The following is a 17,558-nucleotide window of genomic DNA, read 5'->3' on the forward strand; positions in this document are numbered from 1 at the left end:
AAAAATAGGACTAATTCTAATTCTAGTTTAGTCCAGCCTGCAGAAAATGAAAGATTGGAATTTAGTAGCAAGAGCACAATAATAGCGTGGAGTTGACAAGCTCCGTCTGGATGCTGCCTTTGACTGAAGTATGTAATTGAGTGCCCATCATTTAATGAAATGGTCTCCTGGGCTATTTGGCAAATGTTTCTGCTTGGGTTCCCTGTCTAATATCAAGAAAAAAGAGCTGATGGAGAACGTACGTGTCTGGTTTACATTCAGGCAAAGCTACCTGTTGTGAATTTTTATTTTCAGTCCGGTTACTTTATCTGTGCTCCACATTTTATGTGACAGGCAACTTTTACTGTTTTGCCAGTTATGATATATATTTCTTTATAAATTGAAAAAAAAAAATTCTATTGTAAAACCATAAACAGTAATTAATCATATGCTGACCTGAGCATAATGCAATGATAAAGTAAAGAGCTTTCTGGTTATATAACCAGTATGATTTAGGCAGATCTGGAAGACTTTTTGATTACCTGGGCCAAACATGCCAGTCTTTTGCCAGGTAATGTCAGGTTGGCATCAGCATCATTCATACCGGCTCCTCAAAATGCACGAGACATGGGGCATCAGTGATCAAGAAGAGAATGTAACCCAACTATGAGTCATGGCTAGGGTAACCTAGAACTAGTTCTAGGGTGACCTAGAACTTTAACATTAGAATACCATCCCTGAAATGAGAGTTTCTAATTAAACTATAATTTTGTTTGTGTGCAATTTAACTTTGGATAGGAGGGATTCCTTTGCTTAAGTCACAATTGCTAACATATGATCTATTGATTTGCATTGTAGCAACTCTAGATCCACATAATTTATGCACCTCCGCATCAGTGATGTTATTCACTTTTTCCTGCACTTTCCTATCTATGAAAATATTCATATTTCTGTTTTGACCCCTGGAGTAAAATTGAGCCATTTTCTGATCGGGGTAGAAAGAGAAATATCATTGTTTGCCCCGGTTAAAATAGTAGCCAATAAACAATCCACTATGATTCATTTGCCACTTTATATTAATTTGTTGAATAATTTGTGGGTAAACTTAGTGTTTCTTCTTGGCTTGGAGCTGCTGCGGGACTGACCCAGGCACAGACCTCCATGATGTATATGGGCTGGTTACAGATCTCCGATCGTGCCAAGCAGAGTATTGGCGCACCGGGACGCCTGATCGCCCATTATGTGGCAAAGGGGCAGAAAACACAACTGGGTAAACCTAATACTGGGACCATATGGTTGGTCATTGTGGTGCAAGGAGTTTTTGTTTAATGCTTTATTAAGTATCCACAGTTTATGTTTTAAGTCAGTTCATCGGATATCTATTACACCAATTTGTAATAACGCATTTCTTTCAAAAACAAAAATTACAATGGAAGCAGTTACAAATAAACTTGTAATTAAAAGATGAACCATCAAATGCTGTTTTTATATCTGTTTAAAGCCCATGGTGTTGGGATGCTTCAGCCACACAGACTAAATAAGAAGAGCTGGAAAATATAGTTTATTACACGATATCTTGGCGCCTTGAAATGTAGATAAAAAATCTAAAAGATTTAATTAAAAAAAAGAACTCGAAGGTTTTTGGTTAAGTGTTAATCTTCGGAGATGAAAATACAAGTGGGCGAATTCCCAGACTCCCGCTGTGGACATTGCACAGATATTTCTTTTATTCGCTGTTTTTTTTTTAAGTTAATAGAATTATTCTGTGCAATGCATCCTTTTTGGAAGCTGCCATTGTATCTCGTGACATCCAATAGGAATCTGCCTTACGAGTTTGCCAGTTGAGTTCATGAAAGGCCTGGTTGCTATGGCACCCTTTAAAATGTAGACATTAATTGCCAGTGAGCGAGTTCTGCCATGAAGGCCAAGACGTCTCTTCACAGCCGGGAACGCTCTACTGTGAAAGTTTATTCATTGCCTTTTCTTATACGTTTTTTTCTACTTTCTTAACATTGTAAAGTGATGTCATGAACCGTAAGCAGTGAAAAACACTGGATTGTCTACATTCTAGAGCGTTAACCTTTAGGAGCCTACATGAAGTATTCCTGAAACTAGAATGTTATTGATCTTATGAGACCATTCAGTTCAGTGAGAAAAGCAGCAATGTAAGGAATACACACAAAAAACAGCCTTTCTGTCGAGAGATTGGAATATTAGTTTCAAATAAATGTGGTTGGAACTTGTGGTTGTGCTTAACCAGCCCCATCCTCTCCAACTCTCTATTTTAATTGTTTGTCTCCATTTCGGTAGTTTCTTTTATGAAGAGTCCAGGCCCTGTAGAGTCCCCACCATATGTAATGATACAGGGCTTCTCCTTCCATGGAGCACGAAGGGCAGATGTTCCAGGAGAGAACAAAGTGTTTATACCCGGACGCCATTGTCTGCGACAAGACTTATGGAAGTCATTGCTGCTTATGGGCAATTTAGTCAAATGTCCTCCACAGGGCTAGCCCTGGCTGCTCCAGTTGCCACACCATGATGGGTGCACTCAAACCCATCTGGTGGTAATGCCCCTGTGCCTCTTTGTGCTTTTGGAAGGGCACTCACTGATCTTGCCCCAGGTGACCTTAGTTACTACTCTGCACCTTATTTTGCCTAGATAACAAAATAAATGTTTCATTTAGCTAACACTGATTGAACAAATTTGCTGCTTCAGTCAAACAAGAAAATACTATGACATCATCGTGCCTGTCAAGAATGCAACTATGTGGCAGATCTTGGTGATCCGGAAGTGAGTAGCCATGTGGTTTGTGCTTTCTAGTCTCAACATGACAAGCCCGGCATTTTTCCCAGCTGGAACTTTTATCTTTCTAAAAGCGCAAGGGGAACATTCTCAGTTTGCTTAAACATAAAACAATTTCTCTTGCTTGGGGTCGAGCATAGAGTCCTCCGCTTTCCAGCCCACATGGCCCAAACCCTGTGGGATTTCTTCAGTGTTCCGGCCCCTTTATAAAGTTACAGATGATCTGCTCAGCAAAAGAGAAACACAGGTGGGATAAATGTGAGCATGTTACAGGTAGCAATATATTTAGAACCTTTTAAAGGGACATTGACATACCGCATCTTTTCACTATATATATATATATATATATATATATATATATATATATATATACACATATATATTAAGCTGATCAGAGGTATATTCTGGCATCGGTTAAAACACCCTAGGACCACATGAGTTACTTTGGTTGAACAGGCACTCTGATGGGCCACAGGTCAATGGGCTGGTTGAGAAGATCTGGTCTCCCTTGTAGCCAGTCCATTGACCCTGCAGAGCTATGTGATTTGGGTGGCTTACATAGTATCCATGCATAGTATCTATGAAGATGCATATAATCCTCGCGCTGCACATCACATACCCTCCACGCTATATAAAGAGAACTGGCAGAAGAAAAGGACCCCATCTGCTAGGTAGGCCTGGGGGCATTATATGACTGAGGGCTATGGAAATGATCCTCATAAGTACATTGCTGGCTGTGACACTTTACAATACTTATACATATTTTAAGCTTAGATTTTACAGAATATGAAAGTTTTTAAGGGACTGTCTATGGCTGAGGAGCATGTACACGCTGAAAGTATTTCAGTCACCTAGATTTATTTTCAACTTGAAAACCATATGCGAGCCTTACTTTAAAATCTATTTTGCCTTTATACATGTCCAGGTGGGGGCTGGCGATGGGGCATATGGGGAAATTACCCTTGGACTGCTTATATTTAAAAGGGGGCACCACCTGAGGCTTGTGTTCTACCTCTATATACTGGGTTCCTAAAATAACAAGGAATTAAGACAGCATTGACATCTTGATTGGATCCTTTTAGTGCTTTGTTGCCTTTCTGTAAATGCGTTTTGGACATCGTAGTATGTGATGATGTGGTCAGAAATACTGTGACTTCATTTATTACCGGGACACTTTTGTGTTCTTGGCGCTCTGGGCTGAAAGCTGCCAGCCATTCCCAAATCAAGTCATTTATAAGGGCACAGTAGGTGTATCGGTACAAGTCGCAGAAACTGCCTCATTTCACTTTTGCCTTCCTTTTAGACGCATAAACCACACAGTGCCGCTAAGCTTTCTGACAGTTGTATTATATGAAGGAATTGTGTTTTCATTATCATTCCTAAAAAGGCTTCTATAAGTACGACTTTTACCAAAACACATCAGGTCGTCCTCACATGACCTGACAGAGGCGGAAAGCGGAGGAGGGCTTTGTGACCCAGGAGAGTGACATTAAATCGCAGAATGGAACTGAGAAGACATAATGTTTGTTTGAGTTCTTAAAACTGACAATGTTCCCACTAAAATTCCAGCATTTTTTTTTTTTTTTAATGTTGGCATGAGAGCCTCGGGAAGCAGAGGATCTCTTACTAAGTTAAACTGCAAATCCGAGAACACTTAATCAGCTACAATTTCCACAGAACCAATGATGAATGATGTTAAACGAAATAATCGGGAGGCTAAATGATCAATAATTATGAAATATAATTCCATTGTAATCCTATATATCTCCCTTTTAACTGCGTGTTTGTGTATTTAGATCTTTGCCGGTTTGACCATTTAAAGCTTTACATCTATGAATTCTAAGTGATGAGGGCCAGTCTTCCACAAGAGCGGCCCACACTGACATAATTAAGTTAATTAAGGCTATGCCTTTACCGGGCGAGGATTATTGGTAAGCACTTTAAATAGGGTTACATAGCCCCGGGTGATGCAGTCTTTTCATACGCCGTTGGGTGCGGTCTAAATTGGTACATAAAGGGACAATACCATGAAAAAGTTTGTGTGTGTGTACATGTGTACTCAGCTTATTGCATATTGATCCATTCTATTTGTCTGTTAACTAATTATGAAGCACATCCGGCTTATACCTTTTGATAACGACATTTAGTTTTATGATTCAGCTTCTTCACATGTTTTACGTAGAAGTCCACGAGTCATTTTTTTCGCTTTGATCTGGTGTTCATACACCAGAATGTTTTGGTGATACCGCCACTTTAAGCAGGCACAGGAGGCTCGATGGAAAGTTGAGGTCTCCTTTGGATATCATCAATAGATGCTTTGTATCATTCTGAAGAAGACAAGGTTTCCTTCTGGTGTTCTACAGACATTCCTTCTAACATCTCCGCTGCTCTCTATATAAATAAACAGGTCAACTGTTAGGACACTTCCCTGATTAATGAGTGTTTTTGTTATTTGCTTTCATGTCCTGCATCAAGACTAATTCTTTTTCTTCTTTTCTTCCTTCTTAATGCACCTGCTTTCTGTAGAGCACAGGAGGCTTAGTGCGGGTAAGTAATTTGCTGTCATCCCGCACCTCATATGGCCATTCTTCACCCCCATCGCTTCATGATGAAGCATTTAATTTGTCTACTCATCCGTAGTTATTAGGTCTCCAACCAGTAACCAATCACATAACACAGTCGTTCGATCCCATATTCACAATTCTGTCATGTTTTACTTTGTGTTATTTCTCTGATCAATTTTAGCCATTTCTGTCAGGGACAAATTAAATTAGAATTCTGGCTGAACATAGACGGTATATTAACATGTTACATCTTCATATGAAATCGGATAAAACCAAGAATGGTTTGGATGTGGTAGTTGATGCCTCTGTTTTATGTGTCGTAAAAAGCCACATGATTAGTACGGAATAATGTATTCATTAATACAATCTGTAACATTAAATAATGTAATGATTTAAGGCATGATTCATCATTTCCATATTTCATCAAAAGTGTTGTTTTTTTTTAGAAAAATAAACTTTTTAAACATTGTCCAACAGAGATGCAAGCAAATGTATAGATCGATAGCAAAAACAAAAAAAATGTAGACTGCTCTTATATTGTGACATTGTGGTAATATGAAGATAATTACATTTTCACCAGGTGAATTTGAAAGCGTTTTATATGATGCATACACTTTCCTAATATTTTGCTAGGTGTATATGATTCCCGTTTAGTACATTCACAGCTTACGGACGGGTTGGTTAAAGAAAGATTTAATTCTTTCCCTTTTACCTTGTCCTTTCATTTGTCGTATGCAGTTATGTGTCACACTATAAAAATCTACCATGGTGCATATGACATTTTTGATCAAATGAATACAAAAAAAAATAGAAAACATTTTCGTGAATAGGGAAACCAGCTTCAGATGCAGCTACTTGTTAGCTGTGTCTGAGAAGACCGCTATTGTGACATTTTCCGTACATTCTGTGAAACTATTGAGTGGAAGTTTGCAGAATGATTTCTAATCTAGTGCAAGAGCGAGTGATGGGTTTGGATAATGACTCCAATCACGTCTGAGATGATTTTTAGTCTAGACTGTCTGCGATCTCCTCTGTCATTTTCTCCGCACAACTCTGAGCGGCTGCTTGAAATACCAAAACCTTTCTTCAAGGTTCTGTGAATTATCTCATGAAACGATACTTGGAAAGGTTTATATTTTGTAGGGTTTTTATAAAGCAGGTTCAGGAACAGTTCCCAGGTCCAACATCCAAAGAGGTACTTACCATGCTTCTGTGACATTAAAAGTATGAAACCGTTTTAGTGCCAGGCATAGTCTGCGAGTTTTTAAAACTTTTTCTGGCATTGAGAAAGTTAACATTATGGAGGCAGTGTCATATTGCCCATTTATGTATTTTGATATCCCGGTACCTAAAAATTATTTAAATCAGAAAATACTAATGAAATGTACTTGACTGCTCGGGTCTATGCTATTCAAATAATAAAGTGTAAGATGATATGTATCGCTATGAAATCAGTCATGTATTTGTAATTAGAGTTCTTTTATGTAGATTTGGATCTGTAAATTAACCTATCATGAAAAAATGCAAATTTCCAATGTAAATCAGTTGGGTTACCTTATGTTACAGATAGGTGAAGATGTTCTATACATTGAATGTCACTTTATGACGCACATAGAAGCTCAGTGCTGCCCTCTCATGGGAAAGCTGCTAATAGCCGCATATCCCAGCATCCTGATTCCACTGTATTATTCATTGAGATTAAACACAGATGAGTACAGCAGATATCCAAATATAATGAGTATCTCTGACACTGAAATAGACATTAATAAGTCCCTTGGCGGTATTACATGGCAACTTGTTTCAATGTTTCATTTGCCATTTATTGAACCCTGTAGAAAAACAAAATAAGTGAATTTTAGCTTACATATTCTGTTCCTGTACTAGTTGAATTGCAGGCAGGAAATATTTTGGAAGCTCCTTCATTCATTAAACAAATGTCATTTTTCTATCGATTGTATATAAATTAGGTTTTTACTTTAGTTGATGTTAAGAATTGCTTGCTGATCAGCATGCGCACACAGAATGCATTTGGTTGAATTAAAGCGTTTGTAGAAAAGCCGTAGGATGTAACTGAGCCGAGACAGAGGAAAGGTAGGTGGAAGTTGCCAGTGGGTAGTGCCAACAGTATGCCTTCCCTAAAAAAAAAGGCACTGGTCTTACCTGCATTATTGGGAATCTTCCACTCTCTCATTCACTGATCTCAGGCACAACTATGTGAATTGAAAGTCTGTGCTATTCCTAGTGTTAGGCTTGGATGCAGAGCCATCTTAATGCATGAGCACACTGGGGCTGGTCTTCAGGTCGGCCATCTGACTTAATTTGAGGCCACAGCCGTAAAAAAGATCTGTGCCGATTGAGGGACTGGATATGACATCATATCCGGTGAGTCGCTGACGGGCAGACCTGCAGGCAGACTGAAAGATTCAGAGGCCAGGATTTGCCCTACACTTACACATATATCACATATATACATGCACACACTCACTAACACCTCACATACACACATACATAAATACACATACACGCATAGGAACTCCCAACACCATATACTTGCACAGACATGCACACACACTCACTAACACCATACATACACACATACATACACACACATACAGTGCCATTCAAAAAATTGAATGGTAGTGTATATACATACATACACAGACAAACACAATCTCACACACACATAGCCACTTCAACACCATACACTTACACATACATGCATATATACATAAATACATACATGCATACACATGCACACATACACACCCTCTCTAAACATTTTATTAAAATTTTAGGTCTTGTTAGGACATTAATTACCCAACCCTACCAATGACCCCTCCACTAACTGCAGCATGGGTCTAACCCATGGTAGGGCCGGCCCTACTTCAGGGCCATTTGCCTGTGTTTACCTGCCTCTAAGCAGCTCTCCCTTACATGCACAGATATTAGCATATTTCTGTTTCTGCTGATTAATCCTCGCTTCACATCATGGTTTTTTGAGGGGGTATCCAGCCCTGCTTTGATGGGGGAGTAGGCTAGGATGATGATGCTTGGATGGAGAATAGGTAAAGTGATGCAGGAATAGGCTAGGAATAGGCTAATATACTGCTGACGGAAGGCTCAAACAGCTTTCAAGAATGCCTCACAAAGAAACGCTGCAGGACACAAAAAAGGCTAAAGGAACTTAATTGTTTTTGTTAAAAAGCAGCCGTAAAATATCTCTGTGTCATAGACGCTACCAGGAAATTCCCATGGTCCAAGCGAACAACTTGGCCTCTCCATAAAGTCATCAATTATGTAAATATGCTGACAGATCTCTCATTCTTGAATAACAATTTACTAGTAGCAGCATGAAACAGATGAAGACATTGTGGAGTCTGGGGAAGATTAAACTTTCACTTACGCAACTGATTGATTTATTGTGGATTATGTATAATAAATTAATGATGTTTATGGTGGAATCAGTACTTTCCAGTGGGTGGAAAATCACAGTAGTGATAAAATGCTAATGTGTATTAGTAGGAACATAAAAATTCATATTAGAGATTTCAAAGAATCCCACAATCTATTAATGTAGACAGCTTCCAATTTGATTAAAATGACTATAACTGACCCATGGACAACCAAGGAAAGGAAGTTTGTAGCCCAGTAGGTTATGAAGATTATAGTTAAAGAGCAACTCTGCAAAGTGGAACCAACATTGCACAAGAATTGTCTCCTATCGACCATTACACGAACAGGGACTTTAATAACATTGTATTCTAAAAACATAGAAATGAATGTGTAGTTGGTCCATCTTTGCAGCTACAACAACTTCCACTCTTCTGGGAAGGCTTTCTACCAGATTTTGGAGAGTTTCTGTTGGGATTGTTCCCCCTTTATCTAGTAGATCATTTGTGAGGTCATGCACTGATGTTGGGCAAGAAGATCTAGCTCACAATCTCCATTCCAGTTCATCCCAAAGCTGTTCTATGGGGTTGAGGTCAGGGCTCTGTGCGGCCAGCCAAGTTTTCTTCCACACCAAACTCATCCAACCTCGTCTTTATAGAGCTTGCTTTGTGTACTGGCTGAAGGGGACATACCAAGACATCTTGGACAATATAGTGTATATACTGCATATATATATATATATGTATATATATATATATACCGTATTGGCTCGGATATAGGCCGCCCCCGTATATAGGCCGCACCCTAAAAGTTTGGTGAAGAACACTGTCCCCCCCCCCGAGATATGCTGCCACTGTCCTCCTCCCCTCCCGAGATATGCTGCCACTGTACTCCCCCCCGAGATATGCTGCCACTGTCCTCCCCGCCCCCCAAGATATGCTGCCACTCTGCCCCCCCCGACTTACCAGAGCAGACTCATGGGTGTCTTGCGGGGCCGGCGGGGGACATCTACGCAATACGCACGATGTGCTTAGACAACCTCCCGTGCCGGCACCCCCCCGTGGAAAGTGCTGGCAGGGGAGGCTGTCTGAGCGAATCGGAGAGTAGGATACGGGTTCCCTGCACCGCTGCGGGGGATCTGTATCCTAACCCCGCTGCCTGCCCGGCGCCCCGGACTGTATGTCCCGGGCGTCGGGCGCTAGACCCCGAATATAGGCCGCACCCCCACTTTAAAGATTTAAAGTGGGGGGGAAAAGTGCGGCCTATATTCGAGCCAATACGGTATATATATACATATATATATATTCTTGTAAAATGTATGACATTTTGAAGCTAGAGGAAAACAAATTGTTGCACAACCTATTGCATTTTACTCAATAAATTAATAGTAATTGTCTCAAAATAAACTGTAAATTTAATGCAACCAATATGTTTAATCGATAGCTTTAATGTAGTGATATTGAGAAAGAAATCTTTTCTAAAACTTAAATGGTTATGTGCACATTGTCAAGGGAGACCCTCAGATCTTGCCTTGTGCCATTTACACTTCGCTCCGCTTGTTAGCCGGGAAGACAATAGACTAATGGTTTATTCATGGACCAAAACTTGTGGGGAAGAGATACAGAGCATAATAACCCACTTCTGTTCTTTATTTCCAAAAGACGGGAGCCCAGGGAGAAAAAAAAAAAAACCTGTTGCCTGTGACGTTCTTTGCTTTTGTGAGCCTCATTAAATATGAATGCGCTCTTGTGCGGAAGATAATGGATAATGCCCACAGATATTTGAATAATACATTGCGGAGGGCTTGGGTGTCATCCGACTGTTTGAAAAGTGAAGCATGCAATCTGAAAAGCTTAGGGTAGTATTCACAGATCCTGGAAATGAAGAGGGAATGGCTTCATCAAAAAGAAATATTTAGCCTGGTCTAAACATATATACAATATGGATATATAAACACACATTTGAATTTTACCCTTTAAAAATGCATTCTTAAATAACCAGAGACATTCTTCTTTCTGCAGTAAACTCCTTTTAAATAGAATATAAAACTATAGATTTTTTATTGCTTTGAAACATGGAGAATTATTCAGATAAACTCAACAGTTACGCACTTTGTGGACATCATTTAATCTCTTTGCCTATAGCACTAAGACGTTTGGAACTGGACTGTGAAGAGAGAGCGATACTCGATATGTAAAAGTTCTGTTTTACTTTAGCTTTAAGTACGAATACATTGCTGGGACTATATATATACACGCATAGTCAATATACAATATTCACTTCTTGTTTTGCCTTTAGCCATTAATGCTCATTGTGATATTTTTTTAGCTTTATTGCTAGGTATGTTAATAATGGCTGCAGACAGCTGTGAAATGCCACATAAATAGCAATTTCAGGAAAATAATAGGGTTCGTATCCTAGGTGAAGTATTTTCTTTGAAGGATTAGAAGATGCCAATCAAAATGGTTGAATCTTTTTTTTTAATCCCTGATTACGCCCCTGAGGTTCCATCAGGGGCTCCCCAGGCATCATCAACACTGCAGTATTTTAGGATTTCCTCACAAGAAATAAATGGATAAAAGTAATTGAACCTTTGAACACTGATTCCCTGTCATCAGTCAGGAATAAGCTTAAGCCCTCTCCTGTAGGTCTCAAAGCCGAAAGTTGAGCCAGCAGCGCAAACTGTTAAGATGTTGTTACATGGCTCAAATGGATGTCTCTCTGTTTCATCTATCCTAATAGACGTAACTTGTGCTTTACTAAGAGAAGGTTTAATGTGTTACAGCAGGAGAAAAACAGGTTGACTGGGTGGCCTGGATGGACCCGCCATGTTTGTAGAGGAAGAATATTGATTAATAACTACATGCTTTGCTGATAAGCCCTGGGAAGCCTAGGATAAATGAGAAATTGTGGTTCAAATGATCAGTGACTTAACTGAATCTGAAGAGTCACAAATCTTTGTCTTTATAAAAAAAATAAAGCTTGGAGTGTTTTAAAACGAAATGGGGGTGAAGAGCTGGTAGTTTGTCGGGTTTGACCACGAGTCTCTGGGTGAATCACTGGTTCCTCAGACTCCCAGGATCACTTTGTTCAATCTCCAGGCAGGGGTGTGGCATTCTCTGGACCTGCCCAGGTTCTGCCCACGCCCCACCCACTGCCTGCCCATTATAACTTACTCCTGTCCACTAAAGTCTAATTTGGAACCCTTTTGCATTCAGCTAACCACAGTCCCGGTTGAGTATTTTAGGAAGTTTGCTATGATTATAAGTATTTAGAAATAAACTGATAAATACACCAATCTATTAAGAGTGTATTTTTACATCACTTCCTGCAGTTAGCGCTTGAGATTTCTGCTGTGAACAAGAAGTTGTCCAATTCTCTTTGATTACTTTTCATCTGGTACATATGAGCTATCTTAAGAAGGGGCTGGATTATGTTTGGTATCCTACCTGGTGGGGTATAAAGAGGCAGGAAAATATCGCCCCCAATTAAGCTATACTAAGTATTTCTTAAATGTATCAACTAAAGAAGAGACATCTAAGGCCCCAAAAGTTTATATAACTCTTTATGTCTTTATATGTTGACCCAATAAAAATAATCAGTTTCAACTATAGACTGTTTATAGTCTACATCAGGGGTGTCCAACCTGCGGCCCTCCAGCTGCTGCAGGACTACATCTCCCATACTCCTCAGCCTGCCCCTTAGCTGAAAGAGCATTATGGGAGATGTAGTCCTGCAGCAGCTGGAGGGCCGCAGGTTGGACACCCCTGGTCTACATATAACCACTAACAGACGAGTTGCTCCAATGGTGTCCTTAGATAGCATCCGACATGTAGGTTACAGTTTCACCACCAGATGTCACTGTTGCACCAACATTACGTACGAGCAGGTGTTCGGAATCAGAAGCATATAAGAGGTGAATTTCTGCATTTCCCCGTATGCACAAAAGGAACCCAGATGCACGCTGTGCAGAGTGAGGAATAGCTATCCTTCCACATTCAGCCGAAAATACTCAATTATTCTAAGCAGTGAGCTACTCATCAGAAGCGCCATTGGATCCCAAGGAAAATGTAGTTTTACAATCATTGCTTAAATGACTGTTCTGAGTCATGTAAGGATTTGCTACATGTTAATATTCTGGTTAATCAGACAACAGGTAATGTATTCAGTGTGGATCTGCAGGTGGTTCACAGACATTAACATATTTTCCCTGCTGCGGTTCTTTCCCTCCAGGCGTTTCTGGTTTAGTAATACTTCACGTCTTATTCCCACCTCTAACTTATTCGCACAATTGTGGTCGAGTTTGGCCTCTGTGTTACGGAGAGGTTTGGGTGCACTGCTGCGTTATCTGGCAGGTTGAACAGCCTCGTGCTTCCTGCGGGTATGATTTATTTTTACTTTCCACTTCATTTAAAGCAATATTTCGAGTTGTAGGCTTGCGGTAATGAAAATGGTGTTTTTTTTACAATATTGAGCAATCTTCGGTTCCAAATATCAAAACACCCAGAGCATCATAACTTTGAATGGAAGGTGCCGGACATATGTTTGCGATACATTACAATAAGAAATTGAAATCATTTTACTGCACAATGTTTATTGTCTTTTGGTCACAGGGATGCCTGAGCTAATGACATAATATAATCATTTCCTCGAATGAACCCGCCATCCGGCATCCCCTGTAAATAAAGCTTCAAATTTCATGTGGTTTGTCATGCTTCTGATAGCCCTGTATCATTTTCAATTGCTTTTGAGTTTCATAGGTTGATTAAATGATTCTGTCTTTCGATGGAAGCCAATCCATGCCCCCCCCCCACTTTCCACCCCTGAGCGCGCACTTTTTGTATGTCCCCTATCTAACACTGCCTAAAGTTTCATTTTAAGCCTAAATAAAGAATATAATAAATGATTATAGCATGCACACTGATTAAAGTGAATGCCCTCTCTAAATACAAAGAACTCCAGAGAATTGGCTGGATACACCATCTTGTTGCTGACACTCTGATTCTGAGAGTGTTTCATTGTTTTGAAGGAAAGGCCGGATCTCATGCTAATTTTCACAGTCCGCACAGGGTTTTGGGCAACATGTTTTATCTAAAAAATCGGGTCATATTTTAGACTGTGAGAGCCTTTTATCCGACCTTCACAGGACTGCTCTCTGAACTTGTTATAACCTCTAACCACATCATAACCCTTTGGAAGGTATTGGATCATTATTATAGCTCCCTCTGTTTTAACCTTTGTCAAAGAACCTTTTTTATCGTCTAAATAGCATTTTTTCCTGAGCTGCTGAATACTCCCGGGGCTAACTAAGGTCTAAGTTGCAGTGAAATAAAAAAAAAAAAAAGTTGTATATTTAACTATATGGACAAGTTAGCCCTTGTTCTATAGTAGAAACAAAGTGGGATCTCATATCCTTCCTCTGATGAAAATATTTGGTGTTTTGCTTGCACTTCCAGAAATAGCCAACAGGGGGAGTGTAGAGTTATCAGGACTTTAGGAAGCATCTATATAACAGGATCCTTTTTGTGCTCTATGCATGGGTTTTCTATGCATTTCCTTTCAGTAAATTAAATTTGGAGAGGATAGGACATAAAGCCCATGTCTACCATCCCATACAAACATTTGTGTATGTATGTGCCTTTCTATTTATCTATCTATCAAACATATCTATCATATACACTCTCTTTATATACACATTGTATATTAGTATAGTATTACTACTAATAATGTAATAATCAGTGATGAACACAAGGGGTAATTAAGCAGACAGGCAATTAATGTGGATTAATGTTAGCATTCTGATATTTAAAGGCGAAGACTTATTATTTGACTTATTGATAAAGTACTTATTCAAGAATTTCTTTTCCCATAGTCTTTGTTAAGAAAAAATCTCTGAGAAAAGATTTGAAATGTTAACTCTGTTTACTTAGATAAAAGGCTTTGTTTTCACCTTTTAATTCCAGCGAGTGCTGCCAATACCTACGCAGAGCTGCAGTAAATCTTAAATGGTAATGCAGGCACTCTTACATTCTATTCTGTTTATTAATTAGATTGCCTTCCTGCATTTATTCCCATGGAGTCGATTCATCAGCCAGTGATTCAGCTCCGAACCTAAAATTGGTAAAACAGGAAACATTGTTGTAATTTAAATGTTTTGTTGAAATAACCGTGTGAGGTTAGTTTTATTAATACCAGCTTAAGCTGCCTAAAAATTGTATTATAGTGCGCGTAGTGTGTTACACTGCTTAACCTCTTCAGTGCCGGAGGAGTGAACAGATCTCTTAACCATAGGTGAGCTAAAAAGCCTCTTCTGTGCCCGGTGATCTTCTCTGCGTGGGCTAATCTGGTCCACCAACATTTATATTTCACCTGTTATTATACATTTCAGCACAAAGAATCCGTAAGATTAGATGTAGAAAGGTGTATAGGGCATGTTTACATTGTCCTCTATTGTGCCGGTTCTATGTTTTCGTGGGTAATCTCTTAACGAAAGCTGCATGAAGGAAACCTTTACATTAGGATGTGGTGCCCAAGGCATGGCTTTGTACTAATAGTCTATACGTGACATATTGTAGAGAATTTATTTCACTCAGTAAGATATTCATTAAAAAAAATTGTATTTTATTAACGCAATTTGATTTTGGAACACATTTCTGTATTCTGTACACATTATGGCGAAGCCCTAGCAAATATTCCAAGCTTCTAGGGGAGGACAAAGGGTCTTAAAGAGGGATATACAGACCAGCACTGGAATTAACTAGCCTACCTCTGTTAAGGTCTCCAGCACCCAGAGGGTTAAGGGGCTCCATTGTAGCCAGTGGCTTCTTACCAACCTTTACAGTAGTAACCTGCGGCAAACCTTTGCAGCCTCATCTGTATTCTCATTCCCTCTTTCCGTGTTTTGTTGTCTCCCTGGTCCGATCACAGCAGGGGTTAAGTTCGCTGCTCTGCCAAGTGTTAAATGAAAATAATTAGAATCCAAAGTGGGATCCCCCCCCCCCTTCTCAAGCCATTATTGTCAAGTAAATTGGTTCGGTGTAAACCTTAAAGAAAGGGAGGAGGGACAGGGACACAAAGCGCTCACGCTGTGCTTTTTCCAAAATATATCAATTAGCGAGCTGCACTTGTAATTTTTATTAGAGAAAATACGTCTAAATATGTCTTAAACGAAATATCTGAAAATGTTACACTGTAGCTTGGCTTGGTGTGTGTTTGTATGAAGGTTTTGTTTGCAGTTTGAAAACATTAGCTAGCAAACACCAATTACTCCTCATCTTGTTAATTGCCATCTTTCCTCCTCCTTCCATCCTGCCATGGCTGCTCTTTCGGTGGCACGGCTCCCAACTTGGATATTTATAGATATCAAAGCTCCACCTTCGTTCTCCCTTCGAGTTTCAGCCGCCGTTCCTTGTTCTCCCGGTTGACACTTTTTTTTAATGTTACTGTTTGAAATCTCCTGCGTTTCCCAACTCTTGACAGTTCTGCTGCTCCCGGTATAGGATGAATGTGCTGGAAGCTTTGATTTTATAATGAAAAAGTGTACACGGGCACAATGTATCAAACTACAAAGTCTAATCCATATTAAAACAACAATGTTACGGAAGAGCTCAAAAATATTTAACAGTTCTGTAGCCTGCTCTTTTTATAATTCGTATGTCGGAACTTATCGTGCACCTGTAATTAGGTTCAGTAATGAACTAATTTTCACCAACAAAATTAGCTCCTATGACTGAGTGTGACTCTTATTACATTATATTGGGCTTATGTTGGATAAATACCATTCCCTATGATACTGTAGATACTATTTTATGTATAGTCATAGTGGGACATTTCCAGTTTTGTGACGTGGGATATTTTGTTCATATTTGGATATGACGAGGAGACCTATTTGGACTCCATTATTGTCAAAGTCGGAATTTCTCTATCATTCTCAGAAATGTTGCTGTTTGTTGTAAGTTTCTGTATTACTGATTAATAAGTTTGCTTCCAATGTACTAGGAACATACCCCTTTACCACATTTTGTTTTGGTGAGAAGCCGGTTGATACTATGTGACCGCTGGATCTACATCATACATTTTGTCTCAAGACTTGCTGCATAGCTTCAGAAATTTGTGTTGATGTTAGAAGCCGGATGGACAAATTCGGAAGCCAGCTTGATATTTTTTGTAGCCAGCATGAGGTACATAGGAGCCATATGTTAAAATATTGGAGCCATTGCTACCTACCACCTTTGAATGTCAACTCCTGACTTAGTAGATACAGGACGTATAGTGCATTATGGTGCAAGCCGAGTTTAACGAAGAGAAAGTAACTAGAGTCTATAAGAAATACTTAACCAGTTAAATACTTGAATGTCATATTAGCCAAGGATCTGGACGTTCACGCAGTGGTTTGGTTACTGGAGAAAGGTACTCCTGCCTTGACATATAGATACTTTGAACTGTGAGTTTTGAGTATAGGGTTCTGGGAACACTGCACACAAGTTTGGGGGCTTTTACTGTCCTTCATGTGAAATCAGATCAACCCGCCGCATTCTCATCATTGCTATGAATGTATGGTAAATAAGCTTTAAATGACCGTCTTGACCAAAGTAAAGGCCAAATGCTCTTCTGTGTTGGCTTGGGGTTAGTGTGTGCAGATTAGTGCATTACCCACATCTCCTGGCACTAAATTGGTTAATTTGGAGACGGCAAGTGAGCAGTTGCCTTTGATGTGCGCGCCCATTCTACCCTGTCTTTGGGGTGTCTGTGGCTTTTTAAGAAAAGGGCAGATACATTCCTACTCTAAAGACTTAATGCGTGTGGTTCCCCCCCTCAATTTT

General features: G+C 39.5%; 1 protein-coding gene across 1 annotated transcript in view; it reads left to right on the top strand.

The window, feature by feature from the left end:
• The window catches only part of LOC149297957 (agrin-like), a 180,292-nt gene that overhangs the window by 44,172 nt on the left and 118,562 nt on the right, over nt 1-17,558 (top strand). The window contains exon 2 of the mRNA XM_089487830.1: nt 5,309-5,329. Coding sequence (XP_089343956.1) covers nt 5,309-5,329 — 21 coding nt within the window. The remainder of the gene's footprint in view (nt 1-5,308; nt 5,330-17,558) is intronic.

The sequence above is a fragment of the Sceloporus occidentalis genome, unplaced genomic scaffold (assembly GCF_023333645.1).
Source record: "Sceloporus occidentalis isolate IW3139 unplaced genomic scaffold, rSceOcc1.0.p SCAF_35, whole genome shotgun sequence".
In the NCBI taxonomy this organism is placed as follows: Eukaryota; Metazoa; Chordata; class Lepidosauria; order Squamata; family Phrynosomatidae; genus Sceloporus; species Sceloporus occidentalis.